The 27,065-nt window shown below is 38.8% G+C and overlaps 1 protein-coding gene across 3 annotated transcripts in view; it reads left to right on the top strand.

Moving 5' to 3' along the window:
* The window catches only part of phtf1 (putative homeodomain transcription factor 1), a 46,676-nt gene that overhangs the window by 4,374 nt on the left and 15,237 nt on the right, over positions 1-27,065 (top strand). For all 3 annotated transcript variants that reach the window (XM_012955549.2, NM_001123489.1, XM_012955555.3), the window contains 9 exon segments: positions 1,234-1,290; positions 2,092-2,161; positions 16,345-16,503; positions 17,254-17,410; positions 19,130-19,234; positions 22,254-22,398; positions 22,921-23,088; positions 24,501-24,581; positions 25,950-26,171. In XM_012955549.2, the coding sequence (XP_012811003.1) occupies positions 1,234-1,290; positions 2,092-2,161; positions 16,345-16,503; positions 17,254-17,410; positions 19,130-19,234; positions 22,254-22,398; positions 22,921-23,088; positions 24,501-24,581; positions 25,950-26,171 (1,164 nt within the window).

The raw sequence follows: 27,065 nt of genomic DNA, 5'->3' as shown, positions 1-27,065 counted from the left end.
ATTCAGTGCACCTACAATAGGGTGTGTGCCTGTTATACTGTAATTTTACACTCTTTGCAAAGACTATTAACATTAATGGGAACAAAAACTCTCATATTTATTAAAATAAACTAAGCTACATAAAGTTTTCATAGTAAGTATTTCAGTTTCCATGCATTTACATTTGCAGCTTTTCAGAACACATTTATAATTATAGCTACCTATGCCCATTTATAAGATGGCATTTTGTACATGTTAAATTGCATGTAAAAAATGGCTGCTTTTTTACACTAAGAAGGTGTCATATCCAATGTCCCTATTGAACTCTTCTGAGGAGCACAGTAAGGGAACACTAAAAATTCAATCTTGAGATGCTCAAAAGCAGTGGTCTGTATTAAAACCTTTATTCAGATAAGAGTTCTACTTATTGTAACCTTTGATTCACTGAATAGTATGCTTCAAAAGCAGGCCAGCCTTATACATAAACTGACAACAGCTCACTAACTTCTGAATCACAGCCACTGTGCTGTGACTATATAACTAGAAATTGGTACAGGTATGGGAACTCTTATCCGAAAACCCGATATCCAGAAAGTTCCGAATTACAGAAAGGCCATCTTCCATAGACTCCATTATAAGCAAATATTTCTAATTTTTAAAAATTATTTCCTTTTTCTCTGTCATAATAAACAGTACTTTGAACTTGATCCCAACTAAGATATAATTAATCCTCATTGGAGGCAAAACAATCCTATTGGGTTTATTTAATATTTAAATGGAGATCAAAATTACAGAAATATCCCTTATCCGGAAAACCCCAGGTCCCGAGCATTCTGGATAACAGGTCCCATACAGGTACTGCCTACTCATATATATAGGGTCAGAATGAGCAGGAGAAATTTATCTGTAGTGTATTTGCCAAAGGATAGCGAGTACAGGTATCGGACTGGTTATCCAGAATGCTTGGGACTTGGGGTTTTCCGAATAATGGATCGTAGGACTGTTTTGCAACCAAATAAAGATTAATTCTATCTTATTTGTGATCAAGCATAAGCTACTGTGTAATAATTACAAAGGAAAAGGAAATCATTTAAAAAAAATTGTGGGATTGCCTTCCTGTAATTTGGTGCTTTATGGATAATTGGTTTATGGATAATGCATCCTACACCTGTACTGTCTTCTGTAAAGGCTTAGGGCAGCACAAGCTATAATTACTCAATTTATTTGTAATAAAGTGATTTGATATTGTTTCAGATTGGGGCCTATGATAAGCAAATATGGGAAAAATCTGTGGAACAGACTGAGATCAAGGTAAAGAAATGTCAATATACATAAATGAACATTATACAGTATATATTTCATACACAAAGTCACTGCATAGGGTTCAGCAGAATGAAAATAAAAGTATGTATATACTTTAGAAAAATGTAACCATCATACCTAGCCAATATATTTTCACAGTCATACATACTGCATGACTGTTGAAAGAAAAATTCTTTTCACCAGTACTGTGAGGGGGTAAATGTTGCCCCTAGGTTGCAATACAATAGCATCACAGAGCTTATGATGTGTACAATATATTTGCTTTTTCAGCCAGCTTCCCCTTTAACCAAATTATTTTAGTTTTTTAGTGATCAAACCTTAACTTTTCAACCTAATATCTCCCAGAAATTGGAGATATTTGGTTTATTGTGTCCCTCAGTTTAAAGGAGATGGCAGTTTTATATTATTTTCTTTCAGGGACTATATAAGGTAAGTAGAAATTAGAGTATTAATATAAGAAAGAAAAATGTAACTTACATGTTTAGAACATTTGATACATTTGAACAATGATAAATAGATGCAAGACTATTAAGTGTTCAGCCCCCTCTGACTTTAGTCACTACTACCCTGGCCTTGAGGTTTGACTGTAAGAGCAGCTTGTTTTTCTGTGCTGTGGAGCGATATCTCTATTCTCTCCAACCAGTAACTGCCTTTTACTCCTATACTTCTTCCCATGTAAAAATCTATAAAAACCCTGCGACTACTTTGTTCAGGGTTCTGATCTTAATGGTTGTTTATTATTTTTTTCCTTGTACACCTATATTGAGTTTTATTTTGTATGTTAATTAGGGCCTTAGAACCAAACCAAAGAAGATGGTCAGTATTAAATCTGACTTGATCGATGTTGATCTGGTGAGAGGTAAGTAAAGAAGTGAAATTACTGTGCACAACTATGATATTTATTTTCCAGATGACTTGTGGCCTAGTGTTTCCTGGAAGACGCCGTGTCAGAAGGCTACTAAAAAATACTGAAAAGAAAACCAGTAGAATTGTTTCGCCATCAACACAAATTTATGATTTAAAAAGTACAAAATATTGACTATTATTATTATAGAAGCATTAAAAATTAATCAAAAAGATGTTGCTATTTTTAATACTAACCAGATGAATATCAGATGAATCTTCTAACTTGATTTTCTAAGCAGAGCAACATCACAAAACCTTTATTTTCTTACAGCTGATAGTTTGTTTATTTTCTGACTGTAAGGGCACCCACGACAAATCTTCGTTGCCGCAAGCGACTAATATCCCCACAATGCCATTCCAATCGCCGGTAGGATGGCATATGCGTCGCTATGATTTTCCGAAGTCGCTTGAAGTTTCCTCTCAAGGCAACTTTGGCAAATCATAGCAACGCATTTGCCATCCCACCGGTGATTTACATTCTTGCTGGTGGGATGACATCGAAGGGAGATTAGTCGGCCGTGGAAATGAAGATTTGTCGTCGGGCGACTAATCTCCCCATCTGCCACTGCCCTTACTGTTGGCCAAAAGGACCAACAGCCCCCCCATTTGTCTGGCTGCTGTAACTGCTTACCTTACCTTAAATGGTATCAGTACTGAGATTACTGCCCCCCTGGATTATTCACACCTTAGATTCAGGCAATAAGCCCCTACATTGTTCACACCTGTAAGACCTTAGACTGTAGGCTCCCACATGTAGGATGTGTATGCCATACTCTGCCTGCCCTATGCTGCCTGTGTGTGCCATACTCATTTGGGGAACAGTGATCACAACATGGTCTCCTTTGAGATAATGCTGCAGAGACAGCGCTATAAGGGAGTAACTAATAAGCTCAATTTTAGACGTGCAGACTTTGCCAGTATAAGGGCATCTCTGCAATGTGTCAACTGGGAAAGGCTTTTCATGGGGTTAGACACAGAAGGAAAATGGAACATCTTTAAAACATTGCTTTGTAGGTATACACAACAGTATATCCCCCTTGTAAGCAAGGAGAGGCATCGCAAAGCAAAACCTTTATGGCTGAATAAAAGTGTTATTGTCGAGGTTGGTAAGAAAAAACGTGCTTTTAGGGCATTCAAGTTAGCTGGGACAGCAGAAACTTTCATCAGGTACAAGGAAGCAAATAAAGCATGCAAAAAAGCTATCAAGCAAGCTAAAATAGAAATGGAAAGGGATATTGCTGCTAGGAGTAAAAAGAATCCTAAATTATTTTTTAATTATGTGAATAGTAAAAAAATGAAGCAAGAAGGGGTGGGAACTTTATTATCACGGGGGGGTAAGTTGGTTGATGAGAATGGGGAAAAAGCTGAAATTTTGAACTCTTATTTTTCATCTGTCTATACATCTGAGGAGCCAGATAATGAAGGCTTTCCTTGTAATATGCCCAGTTCTAGTAATTTAGCTATTGGCGCATGGGTCACTCGGGAGGAAATTCAAAAGAGACTTGAACATGTAAAGGTAAACAAAGGTCCAGGGCCGGATGGGATTCATCCCAGGGTATTAAATGAGCTGAGCGCTGTGATTGCCAAACCTCTTCACTTAATTTTTCAGGATTCATTGAGGTCTGGCATGGTGCCAAGAGACTGGCGGATTGCTAATGTGGTGCCGTTATTTAAAAAGGGATCCCGTTCTCAGCCTGAAAACTATAGGCCTGTTAGTCTGACATCAGTAGTAGGAAAACTTTTGGAAGGGGTAATAAGGGATAGGGTACTTGAATACATTGCAGTTCACAATACTATTAGTTTGTGCCAGCATGGTTTTATGCGTAACAGATCTTGCCAGACTAATTTAGTCGCCTTTTATGAGGAGGTGAGCAGGAACCTTGATGCTGGAATGGCAGTTGATGTCATCTACTTGGACTTTGCTAAAGCGTTTGATACAGTACCTCACAGAAGGTTAATGATCAAATTAAGGAATATTGGCCTAGAACATAATATTTGTAATTGGATAGAGAACTGGCTGAAGGATAGAGTACAAAGAGTGGTTGTAAATGGAACATTTTCTAATTGGGCCAGTGTGGTTAGTGGAGTACCGCAGGGGTCAGTCCTTGGGCCTTTGCTTTTTAACTTGTTTATTAATGACCTGGAGGTGGGCATAGACAGTACTGTTTCTATTTTTGCTGATGACACTAAATTGTGCAAAACTATAAGTTCCATGCAGGATGCTGCCGCTTTGCAGAGCGATTTGACAAAATTAGATAACTGGGCAGCAAACTGGAAAATGAGGTTCAATGTTGATAAGTGCAAAGTTATGCACTTTGGTAGAAATAATATAAACGCAAACTATCTACTGAATGGTAGTGTGTTGGGGGTTTCCTTAATGGAGAAGGATCTAGGGGTTTTTGTTGATAACAAGTTGTCTAATGCCAGGCAGTGTCATTCTGTGGCTACTAAAGCAAATAAAGTGCTGTCTTGTATAAAAAAGGGCATTGACTCAAGGGATGAGAACATAATTTTGCCCCTTTATAGGTCCCTGGTAAGGCCTCATCTTGAGTATGCAGTGCAGTTTTGGGCTCCAGTCCTTAAGAAGGATATTAATGAGCTGGAGAGAGTGCAGAGACGTGCAACTAAACTGGTTAAGGGGATGGAAGATTTAAACTATGAGGTGAGACTGTCAAGGTTGGGGTTGTTTTCTCTGGAAAAGAGGCGCTTGCGAGGGGACATGATTACTCTGTACAAGTACATTAGAGGGGATTATAGGCAGTTGGGGGATGTTCTTTTTTCCCATAAAAACAATCAGCGCACCAGAGGTCACCCCTTTAGATTAGAGGAACAGAGCTTCCATTTGAAGCAGCGTAGGTGGTTTTTCACGGTGAGGGCAGTGAGGTTATGGAATGCCCTTCCTAGTGATGTGGTAATGGCAGATTCTGTTAATGCCTTTAAGAGGGGCCTGGATGAGTTCTTGATCAATCAGAATATCCAAGGCTATTGTGATACTAATATCTACAGTTAGTACTAGTGGTTGTATTTATAGTTTATGTATGTGAGTGTTTAGATTGGTAGGTTACATAGTTACATAGTTACATAGTTACATAGGGTTGAAAAAAGACCTGTGTCCATCAAGTTCAACCCATCCAAGTAAACCCAGCACACCTAACCCACACCTACCAATCTATACTCACATACATAAACTATAAATACAACCACTAGTACTAACTGTAGATATTAGTATGTGTAGGTGTAGGTGTGGGTTAAGTGTGCTGGGTTTACTTGGATGGGTTGAACTTGATGGACACTGGTCTTTTTTCAACCCTATGTAACTATGTAACTATGTAACTATGTACTCTGCCTGCCCTGTGCTGCCTGTGTGTGCCATACTCTGCATACCCTATGCTGGCTGTGTATGCATTCTCTGTCTGCCCAATGCTGCCTGTGTGTGCCATACTCTGCATACCCTATGCTGGCTGTGTATGCATTCTCTGTCTGCCCTATGCTGCCTGCGTGCCATACTCTGCCTGCCCTATGCTGCCTGTGTGTGCCATACTCTTCCTGCCCTACCCTGCCTGTGTGTGCCATACTCTGTCTGCCCTACCCTGTCTGTGTGTGCCATACTCTGTCTGTCCTATGCTGCCTGTGGGAAGAGAAACTGGCAAGAGTTTGTTCTGGGATTTTGTTAGCATTTGGAAATAGTTGTTAGGGGTCTCTAAGGTGTTCAAATTTGTATTGGGGGTTGCTGTGATATACACAGGGAAGGAGGAGCTACATGGAATTAAAACAAAAAAAAGTAATAGGTGCTCACTGCAGGGATATCACCCTTCACTCATGTAATGGGTGTTTATTATGTTATAGTAAGACATTACTATAACATAATAAACACCCATCACATGAATGAAGGGTGATATCCCTGCAGTGAGCACCTATTATTTTATTTTTTTTGGTGTGCTACAACTTTTAATGTGGGTATGGTTTTAAAAGCTCTTGTGATGGGGGGCGTGTCTAACCGCGCATGGACTAGGACGCAGAAAAGAGAGCTCCGGGCCTCAATCCTGACATTGCCCCTTAAACCGCACCCGAACCTGATTTTTTGCCCCCAAAAAGGGTACATAATATCCGGCACTCACCCCAGGGAGGCGAAATGGGGAAAAATAAAGCTGTGCCACAGCGATCCAGACAGACGGACCCAGCACCTACACCAACCCAAGATGGCGACGCGACTCCAAGCACGGCATGGGGGGACACGGAGGAGGAAACCGCCACGGTACAGAGGCATAAGGTGAGCTCCAATGCTGCTCAAACATTAAGCAAATATGCCAGACAGACACATGAACCTCCACACACGCAAAGAAATATCGACATACCAGAGATACAACCTGCTCTGATGGAACTCCCCTCCCCCCCCCCACCTTTACCTATGAGCCATCGCTGGGTGAAATAGCTAATCTACTCCACACCAACCACGCTACAGTCCTCAATAGACTTGATGAACTCAAACTTGACTTTAACATTGTGAAACTAGACGTACAAAACTTAAGGGAGCGCACACATGAAACAGAAAGGCGCATATCTGACTTGGAGGACAGAACACAGCCCCTCCAAAACATAATTGATAACCATAACAACAAAATTGCCGCCCTCCAAGCAAAAACAGATGACTTGGAAAACCGCCTACGGCGGAACAATGTCCGCATAGTGGGTATTCCGGAACAAGCAGAGGGCAGGCAAGTAGAACTCTTTGTTGAGAACTGGCTTGTTCAAACATTTGGCAAGGAAACATTCTCCCAATGCTTCATAATCGAAAGGGCCCATAGGATCCCTAGCAGACCCCCACCACCGGGCGCACCATCACGCCCCATCATTGCTCGGATTCTTAATTACAAAGACCGAGACAAAATACTGCAGGAAGCTAGGATTAAGGGCCCAATACAATTTCAGAACCATAACGTATCCATATTTCCAGACTTCTCTATGGAAGTTCGCAACCAGCGCCTTAAGTTTACTACCGTCAAAGAAAAACTCAGGAAACTACAACTCCCATACTCTATGACATTCCCAGCTCGCCTGAGAGTGATAAAAGATGACAAAGCACATTTTTTTACTTCCCCAGAAGAAACAATAAAATGGCTAGAAACACTGGTTGGCCATCCTCCTCCACCCCGATCCCCCCGGCACCTTCCAACCGGGCAACGCGCCCCCTAAAACAATGATGTTTTACAAAAAAACAAAAATGAAGCGCCCAAGGGGAACAACTATCACTACACATACTTGAACCCAGCAAGAAACTCCGCCCGGAGAAACAAACAACACGCAAAACTAAAACAAAACAGTTTGAGCAACCTAGAACCAAGGAACTAAAACGGCTCAGTTCCCCCTCCTTTACCTTCGTTAACCAGTTAACAGTTATGGGAACAAAACTTGCTCAAGTTGTAAAAGAGCAAGTAGGGTGGGCTGACATATTATGTCACCATGACTGCTTTGGAAAATTATTGTTGTCTCCTTATATCCCCTACCTTTACCGGCTATCCCACAAGACCTACCATATCGCCACTGGGATCCCACCAAAACGCAACCATGACAGAAATTAAACTACTATCGTGGAACGTATGCGGACTGGGGGACCCAATAAAAAGGGGCTTAGTATTCAAAACCATCAGATGCTCTAAACCCCACCTAATACTACTACAAGAAACGCACAAGAAAAGCAAACTCAGAACACTACATAAACCATGGCTGGGAGCCCATTACCAATCTACATACTCCTCTTATGCCAGAGGAGTCGCGATTCTGGTCTCAAGGAACTGCCCATTCACACTAATCAAGATAATAACGGACCCAGATGGACGCTACATTATCATACACTGCACCCTGCAAGGCAAACAATATATCATTACTAATGTATATATCCCACCCCCCTTCTCTGCAACTCTATTATCCCAAATAATGGACAAAATCCTAACCCTACCTCTCACTTCGTTACTATTTATGGGAGACTTCAACGCAGTGATGTCTGAGCCTGACGACAGACTATACCCAAGCAACAGACCCTCCTCCGCCCTCTCCAATTGGGCCACAACTTTTAATCTCCAGGACCTGTGGAGAATAAAACACCCTGGAGAAAGAAAATTCACCTGCTTCTCCCACTCCCACAACACAATGTCACGCATTGACCTGGCACTTGGGTCCCAAGAATTAGTAACACAAACCATCCAAGCGGAAATACTTCCAGGAGGCATCTCGGATCACTCCCCCTGATGGTAACAATAGAAGTCAACCCTAGAATCCCAGACAAACTTTGGAGGCTGAACAGCTTCTGGCTTCAGCAAAAAAAAATAAATGAAATAATCGACGGAGAACTAAAAATATACACAGAAATCAACACCAACTCTAGCACCCCACAAACTGTCTGGGACACTCTCAAAGCATATACTCATGGCCTTTACATTCAACAAATAAAAACCTTTAACAGAAACACTCAACAAGAAATAACAAACCTGGAAAATGCTGTCACCACAGCAGAAGAGGAATTTTTACAATTCCCCTCCCCAAAAATAAAACGAGACTTACTGGCTGCCCAAAACGCCTTGCAAACAATCCAAACAAAACAGGTTAAAAAATCACAGCTTAACCTCAAAGCCAACATCTTCTCCACCAGGGACAAAACCAGCAAACTCCTTGCACTACTATCAAGAGAGATATCGCCCCTCACCAATATACCGGCAATCAAGGATGAGAACCACCTAACCATCTCAAACCCCACAGAGATCAACAAGGTATTCAAGTCATATTATGAAAATCTCTATACATCCCGTATGACTCAAACAGAAAATGAAATACTAGCATACCTACGGACAATCCCTCTCCCATCTCTAGATATACAGGACAAACTCCAACTGGACAGACACATCACCGAAATAGAACTGACTGAAGCTGTCTCATCCCTATCCAAAGGAAAGACTCTTGGACCAGACGGCCTACCTACAGATGTGTACCTCAAACATGCGGAAATCCTAGCCCCATTACTAACTTCTTTATATAACAATGTTTTGGAGGGGGCAAACCTGCCGGCATCAATGAGCGAGACCCTTATCACCCTACTACTAAAACCGGGCAAAGACCCCCTTAATTGCGCCTCTTATAGGCCCATATCCCTAATAAACGTAGACGCAAAAATCTTGGCCAAAATTCTGGCCCGCAGATTAAACTCAATTATTACAAAACTGATATCCCCTGATCAGATTGGCTTTATACCAGGACACACTACGGATATTTATATCCGCAGGCTCTATACTAACCTAACAATTGCCCATGACAACTCCGGCCACAGGGTCCTGACAGCACTCGACAACGAAAAAGCTTTCGATTCTGTAGAATGGACATACCTGTGGGCCACTATGGAGATCATGGGCATAGGCAAAAATTTTCAAAAATGGGTCTCTGCCCTCTATAACAATCCTCATGCCCGTATAAAAACAAACTAAACAATCTCATCCCCCTTCTTGCTCTCTAGAGGCACCAGGCAGGGTTGCCCCCTCTCTCCTTTATTGTTTGCTATTGCAATGGAACCTCTGGCTGCTATACTTAAAAATACACCATCTGTTAAAGGTCTTCAGATAGGTAAACTCACTGAAACCATAGCTATGTATGCTGATGACACAATACTCTTCCTAGAAAACCCCTACGAAGCCTTAGACTCAGCCCTCAGAATTATAAATACACATACAACATACTCTGGACTAAAAATTAACTGGAATAAGTCAATAATTTCTCCCATAGATACCTTCTCCCTAAACACACTTAAATACAAGGCTCCCCTACAATGGACCACAACATTCAAATACTTAGGTGTATACATACATAGGGAAACCGAGAAATACGTAGAACTCAATCTAAACCCCCTGCTAGCACTAGTAGAAAACAAAAGCAAAGCATGGTGCAATCTCCCAGGCTAGGCCGTATTAATCTATTCAAAATGATTCTCCTCCCCAAATTTACATATTTATTCCGCCAAGCACCGGTTATGATACCACGTAGCTTTTTCCATAAACTTAAAACCTTACTATCTACAATGTATTGGGCCTCAGCCCCCCCCAGAACAGCCCTAACAACACTACAACATCCCTCTGACTCAGGCGGGCTAGCCGCCCCCAACATGTTTCTTTATTATATCGCTACTAAACTCGTAAATGCCTGGTGGTGGGGCTCCCCAACCCTGGATAACGCAGCCACTATACTGGAAGCTCAACTAGTCAATTCACTAGAAACACTCAAAAACCTACTCTATCGGGGCATAAGTAACAATGAAACACTTCCCCCCCTAATGAAAGCCACTGTAAAAATCTGGAAAACAGCACTAGCATACTTCCCTAGAAAGGAAAATTGGTGTTCCAAAAATACACCTCTCTGGCACAACCCACACCTCCCCCACCTATTAACAATCCCTGGACCAAACATCTGGGCCAAACACCAAATAAAATACCTAGGAGAAATCATAGAACAAGGTGAAATACCCACCTTTGACACCCTTAAAGGGAAATTTAACCTACCTAACAAAATGTACTTTAGATTTCTACAATTGCGCCATGCTCTGCAAGCCCAATTTGGGAAAAACAAAATAGACACTACCCCAGAAGAATTGAGGAAATGGTCCTTGAACCAAACCTACTTAAACCAGTATCTCAATTCTACTCACTGCTTAACAAACCCGAAAAGCCCATACTTTCCAAACTCTATGAAAAATGGAAGAGATATCCCCCACCTAACACCCGAAATGTGGATAGAGACCTTAGAAACCTATAACACAACCCTAATCAGCTCCAAAGATAAAATGATCCAATTTAGATTCCTACACAGAATTTACCTCACCCCTCACAGACTCCATCTAATCAACCCTGAAATTCCTGACATTTGCCCAAAATGCTCTCAATCCCCAGCCGACTATATACACATGATGTGGGCCTGCCCTACAATTAAAAGGTTTTGGACCAAAATAACTGAAGAAACTAGCCGCCTATTGGCACTCATTAACAGGTCAGTCCCCCTATACCACCTGACATACCTTAGTAGAGGATGCCCCCAAAAGTTCCACAAAGTATGAACCCCATGGATAACTGAACATCTACCTGCATTATCACCATAAAGGAGAGTCAGCCCCCCTCCCTTAACCCTACACCCACCCCCCCTACCCTCTCCCCCCCCATCCACCCTCTCCCCCTCCCCCCCCCCACTCGGAGACAACAGTAAACAATATAAGTTGGGAAACAGTTTATTAACATAAATATAAGTTAACGGCAAAATACAGCTGTCTACACATCCACCTATGTTTAGGCTGCAAATACCTTGTTCGAATCACTGTAAGGAAACTCAATGCCTATACCAAATGCTACATAAGGAAGTCATTGTTCAGACTGCCTGTATCAAGAACCGTAACATGCTATTTTATTTATTTCCATTCTTTCCTATCTCCTCTCGCTTCTTTCTTTTCTTTCTTTATGTTAAATAAAACTCAATAAAAACAATTTAAAAAAAAAAAAAAGCTCTTGCGATAACTCTTGTGATGGGCGTGGTTTAAAAAAGTGGTCAAAACTGGATTCCATTATCGGCCAACCACCACGTAGGCCCTTGGTACCACAGAAGTTAGGACAGCATTTGTCTAAAATGTCTAATATCTTGGAAACAAAAATAAAAATAAAAATTTAAATTGCAGAAGTGCAGTGAAGATCACTCTGAGCACTCATTTTAAGGTTTACATATCCTTTAAAGAACATATCCTTGAAAGAAGTCTATTTTACTGGGGTGGTGCCAGAATGATGGTAGGTCTGTTAGGAGAGGACTGCAGCAGCCTATGGAAAAAACTGTCTGAGCACCACACCGTCATCTCTTTACATAGGTGCTTAGTTCCCTTGGTGCTTGGCATTGTGCGCAATAGAGTAAAAATTTGGACAGGGCGCCTAGGGCGCCACAGCGCAATTTTTACATTTTGCTCCCATACGGAGCAATGGGGACCTCTCCCCACTGCTCTGTATGGAACTTTTACTGTTTACATGTGCATGCGCGCTCACCAGCGGGGGATTCGGGTGTTCGCGGCGGGGTAGGAGGGGGTGAAGAATGGGGGTGGCCTCGGGCACCCCCATTAGAAATCCGGCGCTGGGGATGCCTGGAACACCAGAAGAAAAGTAAGTAAAATGGTGGTGTGATGCTCAGTGCTCAGTCAGTTTTTCCCACAGGCTGGTGCGGTTCTCTCGTAACAGGAGCACCAGGCTGGGGAAAAAACAAACAATCTATTTTACTGAGGATGCCTAACACTTTGGCACCCCTCAGTGAAAAAGACTCAACATGTCCGGGTGCTGCCAGGGAAATATCACACTAGTTAACAGACAAATAGCGCACTCCAGGAAATTTCAATAATAATCAATTTTTATTTCAGTTGTGTCATATAATCAACTTTTCATCTCTGGTCTAGAGCCTTTCTCAAGATAAAATGGCCAATATAACACATCACATTAAATAACCATATACCCATAGGCATGTCCAAACCAATCCACCAATCACCCCCTCACTGTGACATAAGGGAAAACTTTGCTCTTTATATACATCTCAAAAAGGGAAATACACCACTCACAAGATCCAAGCGGCATTTCAGAATACATTGGTTTCCTACCTAATGTTCAAAAGACAACTGAATTGACATTGTTCATTCAGGCCCCTCGGGGCCAAGGCCTCTAATTTTTTTGTCCAATAGGTTTCTCACTGTAGTAAAATCTGGGATCTGTCCCCACCCCACCTGCGGATCGGGACATGGTCAATCCCCATAGTGTTTTGCTACCGGTTTAACAGTCTTTTGGTCATGAAAGGCTGTACTTACAGCTGACCCATGCCCATCCATCTAGATACGAAGGGTCAGGTCAGTTTTGGCCACGTACGATAATTTACATGGGCATGTTATCATGTAGATTACAAAAGTCGTGATACATGTAATGTGATGTTTGATTTAAATTTTTTGTCCCGTCTGTGGATGGTAAAAAACTCACCCGGGCCATAAACCCACATGACATGCAGCTAGGGCATTTATAACAGCCTGGTTTTGCTGTTTTTGACCTCTGTTTTTGATACCACAATTCGATCGGTCACAACTAATAAATCACAAAGGTTTTGACCCTTAGTATATGCCATATTTGGGGGTTCAGGCCAAATTTTAGCCAACTCTTAATCCCCTTTAACAATTGACCAGTTCTCCTTCACCAATCGACCAGTTCTATCCAAAGCCACATTGAATCTTGTTGCAAAAATCAAACGTGTCTCACTCTTAATTCTCTCCGGTGATCTAACTATATTAATAGCTGTATCAAGAGCTCTCTTCAATACTTTATCCTCATACCTCTGTTCTTTGAATCTATCCCACGTTTGCTCAATTTGTTCTCCACATCTGTCACTGTTGGAGTTATTACGCAACACTCTGCAAAACTGTGATGTTGGTAAAGATTATTTAGGCATAAATGGAGTGACCTGTGCTACAACGTGTTCTGGTCTTTTGACTTACAGTACAATAAAAATTGTAGAGAACCCTCATCACGCCATATCTCAATGTCTAGAAACTGAACTTTATGTTGATCACAACAGGCTGTAAATCGTGTAGGTGTGGACAGGGCATTAAATTGATTCAGGGGCGGGCCAAGCCGACCGGGCGCCCTAGGCAACCCGGTCGGCCACCTCGCCCCTGCACCTTCCTCATTCGCCCCCCCTTTGGCGCTCATGCGTAGTTGAACGCGGGGGGGGGGCGGGGTTCGAGTTGCGATTCAATGGATCATTGCCCCCACCGCGTAAGGACAAGCGACGGGGGCAATGACTAAAGAGAGCGAGCTAGGGGTAGGCAGGAGAGGCTGCCTGGCGCCCCCCAATCGTTGCGCCCTAGGCAGCTGCCTCTTCTGCCTGCCCCTAGTTCCGGCCCTGAGTTGATTTATCATTTCATAAAATGAAGATTAGTCACCCCTCCACACAATAAAAACATCATCGATAAACCGCTTGTAACATTTTAGCCTGTCACCAAATTCCTGTAATATATTTTGTGTCTCACACTGGTACATATATAAATTTGCATACACAGGTGTCATGGGGGCCCCCATTTCCGTACCAGTTTTTTGCTGATAAAATTGTTGTTTAAACCGAAAATAATTACATTTTAAACATCACTCCAACAGTGACAGTACAAATTGTACCGGGGGACCACTGTAAAAATTATAATTGGTTATAAACTCACCAACAGTATACTGGTATAGGGAGCTTCATTTTTTTAATACATTCCAAAAAATTGGGTGTGCCCTTTAAATAAGTAGTATTATTTTGGACAACAGGCTGTAATAAACCATCTATATACAACCCCAAAGGATGCAGCAGACCTCGCCGAGACTATGCATCAGAGATCCAGTTATGCAGATATGCATGGCAGCTACCTACAGCTGGCCAACTGAAAACATTAACTGGAGTATGGAAAGAAGGCCCTATCGTACTCACCTTCCATTTACTACTTTCTGTCTCTAACAAGAAATCAGCATTAGCTGCTGCAAAGCCAGGCTTTGTTTCCAGAACTAATTGTATCCCACCTTTAACACTGGTGGAAAATGCACCACTAATAGGATCAAACCTGAAAAACCGATGGATGGAAAAGATATTCTTTCATAGAATTATTCTTACGGTGTGCATAATAACTATGGACCTTTGTTTAATTCAATTATAACCCTTTTTTTTTTTTTTAAAAAATAGGGGAATTAAAACATGACAATTGGCACAATAGACACTAATATAAATTACTCAAAAAGAACAGTAAAGTGTGCGGCCAGCAGTAGTTACGTAGAATAGAATTTCAACAGTATCTCAAGTTAACCAGGAGTTCCATCTAGTGGTCTAAATTGGAAATACAGTGAAAAAGGGGAAAATAAGTCACTAACATGAAACCAACAAATTAAAAAATATACTGTTCAGAAAAAATATGATACAAACTGCATTAAAGGGATTCTGTCATGATTTGTATGGTGGACTTTTTATTACTAAATTACACTATTTACATAGCAAATAATTCACTCTACCATTTATTCTTGAACCAACAAATATATATTTTTTTAGTTGTAATATTTGTGTTTAGGTAGTCTTCTTACTGCATTGTGCCTGATTCTGAGCTTTCAGAAAGAGCCAGAGCTACACATTAGAACTGCTTTCAGGTAACCTATTGTTACTCCCATGTAACTTAGCTGGTGGAGTCATGAGCTGGAGTTGGATTTTTTACTATTGAGTGCTATTCTGATAACTACCACTTTTAGTAATACAGGTGCCAGGTATCTGCTATCTTGCTACCTGCCCATTGTTCTGCTGGTTGGTAATGGTAAGGCATAGATTTTACTAAATCTACTTCTTATGATATATCCAGATATTTCAGTGTTGTTTCAAATGTAGGTAAGCTTGATCACTAAGGTGAATCTTAAAAATGTGTTTCCCTAAGAAATTAAAGGACATGTAAAGCCTACATTTGCCTACAATGTATATCAGTTGGGTGCATTTCCCTCACCCAAATGGCATTATTTGTACTGCATATATCGCCTCCACTTGCCAGCACCATCACATTTTCCTAAAGCAAATAGCAGCTTTCACCCAGTGGCCATTTTTCCTCTGATACATAATCAGATACATCTGCAAAACAGCATACACACACACACAGACCCTTATTCAGCATTCATTTCATCAAGAATACAGGCTCACACAGGCAGAACTGTCTGTGACAAAAGTTCTGCTTTGTTTGAGCTGAGCTCAGGAGAGTTGGTTGGGAGAAAAAAAATTGAAGTAGACAGCTAGAGCTGAGTTTCTATGGGAACCACCAGTGCCATATCTTCACTGGCTGCTAGACTGGGGGAGTGTTTAGTAATCTGAGCTTAGAACAACTGAGCATGTCTGGCAAGCCAGAAATCAAAGTAAATAATGTGCAAGGTGTTTAATAAATGGCATTTGTACAAAAAATATCTATATATTTTGAGCTACTGCAGCGGCATCACCTCGATCTTTAAAAAAACCAAAAAACGTAAAAAAATCATTGCTGACTTCATTCTTACAGGGCTTTAATCAGAGAAAAGTAACCAAACAATTATGTTTTCATTTCAGGATCAACATTTGCCAAAACTAAGCCTGAAAGCCCTTGGACGTCTCTAACTCGGAAAGGCTTAGTGAGAGTGGTTTTATTCCCATTGTTTTGCAAGTGGTGGGTGCAGGTGACCAGTCCTGGGGTTTTCATTTGGTTACTAATTATATACATTTTGCAAGGTATTTACTTATATTTAAGTTGCATTAAAACACATTTGTAAATTAAAACAATTGTGCTTTAAAGGGGACAAGTCACCTTAAGAAATAATTCCAAATGGTTTTCTAGTGTGTTTGTCAAGTAAAATAAACTTCACTTACACTATAAAAATGGTTTTAATCTTATTTTCTTTAGCCTTGGAATTCACAGTTGCAGCCATTGAAGACAGTTGCCATTTTGTGGACACTGTTATTAAGGCAAGCTTTGTATCTTGCCAAAATCTCATTTCTGTGCCAGTATGGGGGGGGGACCTGATGCTCTTGCCTATGTACTGGTTACAAAATTAGCTGGTGGGGAGGGAGATTGAATGTGAGGAGTGCAGCAACGTCTAAGAAGTTCTGAATTGAAAGTGAAAGTAACTTTCTGCCTAGAGGCATAGAGGCGTGTCAGGCAATATATGATTGACAGCTGGGAATTTTAAATGCTTTTATAATGGGTTTGGATGTGTTAATACAAAAATGAGTTTGAGTTTCATGTTTAATTTGAAAAGGACTTTTATTTGACAGCTTTTTATGCCTGGGTGACAGGTCCACTTTAAATCTAAATTACTGTCTCCAGTAATAGCAAATTGAGAGATTTTTTTTCTCTCTTTTTTATCATCAGAATAGCAAAGGGATTAATGTTAAGGATTAATGTTTGCCATTTAATTTAATCTCTTTGAGCTTTCATATATACATATTCTGATGTTTAACTTTGTGTATATTGTTTTGCAGTAATGGCTATTGTCTTTTATTCCATGGTGCCTGTTGCTAGCATAAGTGAGCAGATAGGACCTTTGTGCCTAATGCTGCTTCTAGGAACGGTTCATTGTCAGATAGTATCAACAAGAAGTAGCAGGACATCAGGGATAGGTGGAAACAAAAGATTAAGGTAAGTACTTTAAAGAGACAAGTTTTCTAATGCTGAGGAACAACAAGGCTACTCTATTCTAAGATATCCTAAATATAGATTGAGAGCAGAGGATTAGAATTGAGATATGGCCATGCAGTCACTACAATTACAGACTGATGGTGGCTATATACCCTACGAGGAGCACAACACTACCAGCTCCAGAAATAAATAATTGTTATCACAACACATTTTACACTCGTGATTTTCAAAGTTTACTTGCTTACCATGTGTTAGTCACCAAACGATTCCTATTTTAGAGAGATAATCTATAACTCTAATAGAAGTAACTGCGTGTGATTTCTGGCATTAAACCCACTTTAATTCTAGGATGGTAGCTCCCAGATTGTGCCTGTTGTGACTTGCAAAAAAGGTAAAGAAGGTTGCACCCCAGAGGTGGGACATGGGCGTGCACCTGGACACCCCTTATTTGAGTGCTATTTCCTGTTCAAGGAAGGTGTTATTGGGATAGTATTCTTTTAAGATAACTGTTTGTTATAAAAAAAAAAATTCTTTAATAGTTTTTACATTTTTTGCCTTCCTTTGCTACATTATTCCAGCTTACAAATGGGGGTCGTACAGGCTGATACATTATATAGCTTTAAGAAGGGGCTGGATAGCTTTTTAGAAAGTGAGGGAATACAGGGTTATGGGAGATAGCTCTTAGTACAAGTTGATCCAGGGACTGGTCCGATTACCATCTTGGAGTTCAAGGTTTTTTTTTCCCTCTGCAGCAAATTAAAGAGGCTTCAGATGGGTTTTTTTGCCTTCCTCTGGATCAACTAGAAGTTAGGCAGGTTATATATAGGCATTATGGTTGAACTTGATGGACGTATGTCTTTTTTCAACCTAACTTACTATGTTACTATATTACTATGTCAATGATCCTGGCAGCCAAAAAAATTTGCTTAAAGAGCTTACAATGTTATTATTATTAGTAGTACTTTTTATTCCTTATCATTCTATTCAGTCCCACTCCAATTCATATTCCACTGCCTTGCTGCTAATGTGCTGCTAAGGTAAACAAGACCCAATCAACCAGATAGCTGCTGAACAATAAGCTAAACAACCACTAAAACAGGACAAATTAATACCAATTGTTAATTGGCTACTAATATCAATGTCTATGTAATACTAGAAGTGTCCAAGAGAGTTGCAACTTGTTTCTGATGTAAACAACTGAGGTACTGAGGCCCATAATTGTACATATCACTGCATCTACTTTAATTAATGACCTATCCCAGCGAAATGGAATCACTCTAATTCAGCAGCTTTATTAGCTCTATTGGTGACTATAGGAATACTGAACTAAATACCTGCATTTCACTAGCTTCCAAATTTCAGATCCAGCTACAATGCTGAGAATATTTGTATACAAGCCTTTATTTAGTCCATGTTAAAAGCACTAAAAATAGCATGCAAGTAATTTACTACAGGACTATGCAAGGCTTAACCCATAAGATAGTATCCATTTACCCACATGTTGTTTTAGACGGCTATTTGGACTGCTTTTAAAATGAGCTAAAGGAATAAAGGTTTGTTTAAAAATGTTATGAAGACTGGAGCTGGATCTTGGACTGGAGCTGGATTTGTTATAGTAAGCTGAAAATGGTTCTTTGGGTAATGATAAAAGATAATGATCAGATATGTAAAGCACTGAGAATTTAAATGTTATTAATTCATTATGCTTTGTTTACACAGAACAAAGTATCGGAAATCAATGAGCCCTGATGAAGACAATACCTTAAAAAAACGTTTTAAAACAACTAGCTCAGGCAACAGATTTAGATCTTTTTTATACAATAGGTAGGTGGTAACTTTAATTATTTTGTACGTTTTCAGTAATGGGGGTAATTCCTATTATTTTCATTAAGCAAACTAAATTATATTTTTGAAAGTTTTGTTTATTATAAATTAGTAATTAATATGCAGTGTGTTTATTACAGAAGTCAGCATCTCTATTCATTCTAAAATATTCAGCATGTTTTGAAAGAATTGATAAAAACATATAAAAACATAACATATTGTAAAGATCAGCCTGTAACTGGATCTTCCTCATTATATATGGCTGCAGTCCATCAAGCTTTGTTTAATAGAATAATAGACTCACTTGAAATGAATAGATTATATACCCAGTGCAGGTGTTTTCATACCTTATGTTGTGAATGACCCTAAAATAGTTCTGTTTACCCCAGAATAATAGCTTTCTGATCCACGTAGATAAGATATGATGGTAACATGCTGACACTATATAAAAATGGTGCTATTTATGTTATTTTTCTAAGAACCCCTAGCCATAAGTAATTCAAGCCTTTAGATCCCTAATTATGATTGTTGATTGTCCTTGAGTGCTTGTGTGGTAGGGGAGGATACAGGACAACACCAGCAGGTAAGAGCTACTGTGTAAAACAGAACAGGAATGCTTGTTTGGACTGTCTTTACTCTGCATGGCTACAAAAATGTATTACATTAATGCAATGTAAAAACAGAATAATTTATTGTCAGCAACATCAGTTTTTGGCCAAGTTGTGCCCTGATAAATAGATATGAGTAGTTTAACTACTGAAAACGCAAAATACAAAAAATGGGCACAATGCTTTCCTTGATTAAAGAAGTGCTATATTTATGAGGGCTTTGCAGGGAAGGCAGGTAAACAGGTGGTAAGCATCCCTGATACTGTGGCCTGCACCTAATGCCTTATTTTATCTGGCATAAGATGCAGATCACAGCCAGACTGAAGTTACACTCTTGCACCCCTTAGTGCTCTGGTCTTGGTAAATGAGCCCTCTTGGGTTTGACATTTTTGTTTATATCCAATAAAACTTTAATGTTTAATTTCCTGGGATAGCTCTGTTCCTCTTGAGCATAATGTAACTAGTTTAAGAGTAATTGCAAGATCTATATTTGACAAGTATCCTAAAGGCATCGTCTAACTATTACACATTGTAAAATTCCCCCTACATGTGAAGAAAGAGAGCTCTTACCATTGCACTTGCCTATACCATCATTAGCACATTTGCAAGGGCATGGTGGGTGAACATTGAGGAATGCACATAACTGACAAGCACAAAGTAATACAGAAGCTTGGAATTATTTCAGAATTTAATTAATTTCGATCTAGGTTGAAAACGTTTTTTTCCATTTAGAATGATAAAATACCATCTGTCATAAATGTGTAGATAAACTATAAAGAAAATGTAGCGCTGTATGGCATTTTAAATACATTTTATTAAAATGCATTAACTTTTGTACATTTCCTTAAATCACGGTCTCATTGACCTACACCTACTGACTTTTATCATTAAAAGGATGTAAAACACTTTTGGGGGAGAGGGTCTATTACAAATCAGCAAACTGGATTGTTGAAAACATCACAAACTATTAGCTTCTTTCCAATGCACTAAATGGTGGGTGCAAGCCTCTTTTTTAGGGAAACTAAATAATACACTGGCACCTTTGAATGTATGACACAACGACAACCCAAATTTTTTGTACCTTTATTATGTTATAAAAATAAATAAAAAAATATTCATAACACATATTATATAGTTAACCTTTTATTGGCACTAGGGAGGATTCCCATGAATTTAACCATACAGCAACATCATTAACTGACCTTAGTCAGCCCTTAAACACCTTCATTTCAGTGTTCACCTTCATTCCCATGGGCAGAAAGGACCAAACTTGTGCACCAATGGTTCTTGAAATCAAACACCAGCTGCTTTATTGCTGAACAAAAAAACTTCCACTTGGCTTCAGACTCAGTTATAACTTTTGTCATGTCACATGTAGTATTAACCCTTTACCCAGGTGTGTGAGTGATATCATCAACTCATTGGCCTTTTGTGAGTATACTAACCCCTGTACTATCCTTGTTGGAGCACAGAATCACTTTTACTAGCTACTTTATGTCTCAGTCTCCCTTTTAGAGCAAACCACAGTGTTTAGTCCTCAGTCTAGTTAGCCTTCATTCAATATGTGTCCCTGACTCTAACTAAGGTGATTTTATAATCCTTTTTCTTACTGGGGCCACCCATGTCACGGGTCCCTGGCACCATCCACTCTCTACTTCTGAGTGGAGTCTGAAGATCCCTAAATTTAGTATCTCTTACATTTTATATACTAGACCAATACTGTCCAATGTAACAGGCATATTATTATTTATACTATATGTTTGAGGGTTTGATTATTATAAAACTATGATGTCACTGGTATTGGTCAACAGAACGGAAGAACAGTGGGGGCTATACAAATCTCTTGAAGGGCCACATTACACTCATGGACTACTGGTTGGACAGCGTTGCACCCACATGACATCCTTGGACCAATAGGAAATGTCACCTTTTGCAGGCCATGACTAACCTACAGTAGAGGAAGATTAGCCATAACTGCCCCTATAATTATATTATTATAACATGTTAAATAACTTTTATAGATATCAGAGATTCGACAGTCTATAATACATATCCATCCAGAAGGGGGATTTAGGAGTCCCCTCTTGGCTCAAGCATCACATATACACATGGTATGTTTTTTAAACAAAAATTCCTGTGCATTTCCAGACAATCATAACCCTGCATGAGTTTGGTCCCCCCAAGTCTGTTTATTGGTTACCCTTGTTGGGAAGTTAAAGGTCAGATAGCGGCAGAACAGGAAAACAAACAAGAAAACGAAGACCAGTTAAAAAGATGCTGAAAATAGAATACACTATAATGAAAGTACATTTACATGTTAATTTGCCTTTAAATTAAATTGAAATTAATAATCTTAAGAACTGATTTGTTTAAGTCAAATTTATGTTGGATTATCTCTTTGTTTTATGCAGAGTTAAAACTGAAAACCTATCAAAAAAGGTGCACAATAAAGGCGGTTATCTTCATAATGTGCATACTGTGGCAAGAGACAAAAATTCTTCCAGACCTGGGATTCATCACTGTAAAAATGAGGCATCCGATGCGGAGAAGAGTGAGGTATATTAAACGACAATGCATATTGAAAGTTCAAACTAATTTAGTTTCAGAAAGGAAGTGGAGCTATAAACATTAACATTTGCAGAATGAATTGGTTTTGTGTTTGCCAGATTATGATGGGCAGAATTGCATATTTGTGCCATACAGTAAAGCACTTTCCCATAATCTAAGTGCAATTCAAAATGCTCCCTGCATCTTGTGCTCAATTGAAAAATATATTTAAAGAAAATGGAACAAATCCAAAATATCAGTGATCTCACTTGAGCAAGTGTTCCATTTTAAATCTTGTAGGCATATTTATTACTGGCCAATAACAGGTTCATGTTTGATCTCTCAATTGGAACATGCAAAGATTTTGTTTTTATGTTTTGAATATAATTTGGATAATAGTTATCACAGCATTACTCTTTAAAACCACTCCTTTTAACATAATGGTTATATTATATTTGTTAGATTAAACTTATATCTAACGCATGTCAGCCTTTTCTGTGCTTACTAAAATATTCCATTTTTTTTTGCTAGCTTCGAATGAATGGTAATGGAGTATGGGAAGATCTGACAAGTGAAGAAGATATAGATGCAAAGAATGAAATGTCATCCTTATCTAGAAGCATTGAAGAGGCCTCAAGTGATATTGCATGCACTTTGACCAAAAGGAATTTACACTCGGTTGCTAACAGGAGCACTCAGGTTAGCATCTTACTTTTTACATTACATCTTTCATTGCTTTTATTTTTAAATTGAAAAGGGTTCTTATACATCAAGTTAACCCCAACATACCTTACTTCCAGTTGCTTTAGAGGAGGGGCAAAAATAGGCAAACAAATAACTCATTAATGCTTTTAATCAAAGGTCTTTATAATGAAATGAACCAAGCAGCAATAGTTTGTTTATATACTGTTTTTTCACATACACACTATTTTTCAATAGTCTCCTTGTCGGAGTCCAGCAGCTGACTTCTGTCAGGCAATGAGATTTGGCTTCACCAGCTGTCAAAGTTGTTTGTCTTGTAAAATCTTTAAAATGGCTTCCAGCTTTTCCTGAGGTGCTTCCCCCAAGGCAATTTGTTGACTTCCCCTGCAGTCATTCTTCCCTGCTGCTTCTGCTTGAAGTTTTTTTGCAAACGTGAGCTATCCAGGTAACTGAGCTCCACCCACTGCAAGTGCAGACCTTCGAGAAGGTACAAAATAAACAATAAGTAAGAGATTAAAAAGAAGCCTGGATGTATTCACTTAGCTTGTCCAGCAAATGACTCTATTCTGGGATATTTTTTTATTTAACTCTTTAATTAGGTTTTTAATCAGTACAACTAGGTACAGTATTAGTGCAGTACAAAATGCTGAGCTTTCATTTTTTTTTTTTTTTAAGAACCGGGAGATAAAACAAAAGGGAAACCATAAAATAAATGAATAAATTGGTGTTAACAATAAAACAATAGGCTGACCATCTTGGTTGGTTGAGAAATTATTATAAGAAGCATAGTCCACCCTTTATCAAAATGCTGGAGAAAATGGACCAGAGAGAGAATATACCCAATTAGTTTTTTTTTGGTGGAAAGATAAGTTACTCATGGTGACCATATACTGTATTATTTTGAAGCTCCAGCTTATCATCTAGAATAGCTGATAAATAATGTATAGAATTAATAAATCTAAGTCTATCTTTAACCATTATTATAAAGAGAGATTAGCTGCAAGTATTTGTGCAATCAGCATGCGTTGTTCTGAGGGTATTCCTGGGATATTTTTAAGCAAACTTACTGGTCAAAACCTTTTATTATTATTATAGATACACAGAAGGGAGTTGTGTAGAGTATACAAATACAATGGAAGTGCGACTGATCTGGCTAAATTAACTACACGCATACAAAAAAGAGAGGGGGATTAATCAATGCACATTCCCTGGTCCCCTGTTTCATAAGTAAATTATTTATAGTGCATGTATTTACAAAAAACAGGGTTATTTTTATTATTATAATGCCTGTTTTTTTTTTTTTTTTAAATAATACAGTATATACACAGGCATATGGAATAAAAAATTGCTAAAGGTGATGCATTTGAAAAACAAAGTCTGCTGAAATACACAATTCTTTTTTTCCTTAGGAAAAATTAAAAAAGGAAAGCCAGCCTTCCTGGGAGTCAGATAGCCCTGTTGAGACAGAAGAAGAATCGTTTTTAAGCCAGGTATAATTTATTTGTTGAAGAGATAAAATACCTATGACCCTTATACAATGTAAAAACAAAAAGAAAGGGATAGTAACACTAATGAAATAATACAGTGTCAGTATTCAAAATGTTAAAGTATTAATGCATATTTAAGGGAATGTTTCATTTTAAATAATACTGGGAAGTTTTCATGGGACCTTTTAATGCAGAGATGTTGAATATTGCATTGTAATACAAAACTTTTTTGTAGCATGAAGAGGAAATGTCACCTGACACTTCTAACTTAACCCTGCAGTTTATTGTAGTATTATTTAGTATTATTGTTGTTGTATTATAGTTGCATTAATGTTTACAGCATTAACAATGCTGTCTGGTTGTTGGGGGATCACCGACCCCAATATCTAAAAGCTATTGCTCTGAAACAATTATATTATTATTATTATTATTACATTTTATAACTTATACAAGCATAACCCTCACCACCGACCTCAACCCAACTCCCCACTCACCTGCCTGCCAATGTACATACACCACTAAGTAAATGGGAGTGGATCAGCTGATTCTCCTTGTACATTTGTACTGCCTTTGTTGCATTATTCTTAATAACTTTTTGTTAGCCCCCAAGGAGAGTATCTTGTAGTGATCATCCACAGCCTTTTGACACCTAACCACATTCCACAGGATCCTTTCCTTGTTTGTATCCTTCTTAGTATTTTTAAACATTCTGACAGCTTTTCTATTTTTTCATTTTTGTTCATTCTGCTTTTCCAAAACTCTCTTTTAAAACTTCTTTAGTCTACTTTGTCCCTCCTCCTTCTATCCCTAAAAAAATCTTGTTTTTTACTTGATAAACTCTAACTGATCATTCTTTTCCATATCTTTATTGATCCTTATCCTTTCTTGTCTCCCTTCTATTAACTTCTCATTCTCATTATTTCTTACATTAGTAAAAGGTAAATAATTTATAATCACAAAAAATAACAAATGGGCTTGAAATAGTACTGCTTAAATTAGTTTTCATAGCTACTTTCTATTGTTTTTTTATTTTGTTTCAATTTTACTTTGGCCAAAATCCTAGTAATCTTTAATTACCTTCTACAATCTTGTAATTCATATTCTGCAACTCCAATACTCATTCTGTCAATCAGAACAATGAAGAATACTTAATATCACATCTCCTTTTTATGTAAGGTATTGTGTGACAGTAGAACACAAACTAACAAGCTAACAAGTGCAAGATGAATAATTATATTCCCAAATAAATCCTAATGAGACATTAAAAACTCTTGGACAATTAACAGGTGTTTTACTATTTATGTGTTGGATGTTCTTAAATATTTTGTTTGGCATTATAACCTTTGGTCTATTTTCCTTATTTTTGGGGAGGGCTCCAGATCTGGAATAAGCTGCAGCTCTCACAGTTACAGCATCTCCCATCGAGATTCAGAAAGCACTCGGCAAGGCTCAGAGACTGAGGATATGATTATGGATGACCTCCTGCATGGCCCCCAGTGCCTATCATCATATGAGAGTGACAGTGACGACATCTTCTCCCACAGCTATAATGAAGGGAATAGGAAGGCATCAACAAAAGATGTTTTTCAACTGGTATGGAAAGAGGACTATTTGGGTCATATTTATTAACATTAGAAACAAATATAATCTGTGTTGTTGTACATAGCAACCAATCAGATCTTTGTTTTTGTTTTCTAACTTGTAAGTGATCATTTAAATCTAATTGCTGATTGGTTGCTATGGGCAACATCACATATAGAGGCTGATTCACTAAAAGTCGATAAGTGTTATTGCATGTTTTTTTGCGTTAAAATTGACACGATAAATAACAGCCGATTCGTCAAAATAACATTTCGCATGCGTTTAATCGTGCGCTACTGCAATGCGTTAATTTTAACACATTGCTTTAATTCACGCATAGAAATAATAATAACGCATGATTCACAAACACATATGAAGCGTTAAACACGCTAAATATCGCATTAGTCTGTGCAAAGATTAACACCTACTTGGGGCAGGCGGTACTTAAAGAAAATTGTGGTTGGTGAGCTTTTAGCAACACAACATGGACTTTGCAGTGGGATTTTTTCAAGTCTGTGTTGGCCCTAGAGTGATACATCCCCCAGTTTTCAGGGAAATGGTCATTTTCAGAAAAGTAGTTTTACGAAGGTAATGGTTATGTGCGTTAAATCGTGAGCTAATATAGGAAGAGGCGACATATATCGCGCGCAGCGAGAATTAAAGCACGCGCGGAAAATAACACAAGAAAAACGCTCATTGCGACTTAAATCAACATTGCGTCTAAATTAACGCAAGAATCTTTTTAGTGAATTGTGCGTTAAGTCGAGGATAATAAGAAGTGCTAAAATTTTTAACGCATGCTATAAATGGCGCTTGTTTTAACGACCTTTAGTTAATCAGCCCCATAATGTTTGTCTTAAGTGTTAATAAATAATAAATACGTTGTAAATGTCTGTAACCATGTAA

The sequence above is a fragment of the Xenopus tropicalis genome, chromosome 2 (genome assembly GCF_000004195.4).
Source record: "Xenopus tropicalis strain Nigerian chromosome 2, UCB_Xtro_10.0, whole genome shotgun sequence".
Taxonomy (NCBI): domain Eukaryota; kingdom Metazoa; phylum Chordata; class Amphibia; order Anura; family Pipidae; genus Xenopus; species Xenopus tropicalis.
Note: the sequence above shows the minus strand (reverse complement) of the source record. Positions and strands in the feature narration are given on the sequence as shown.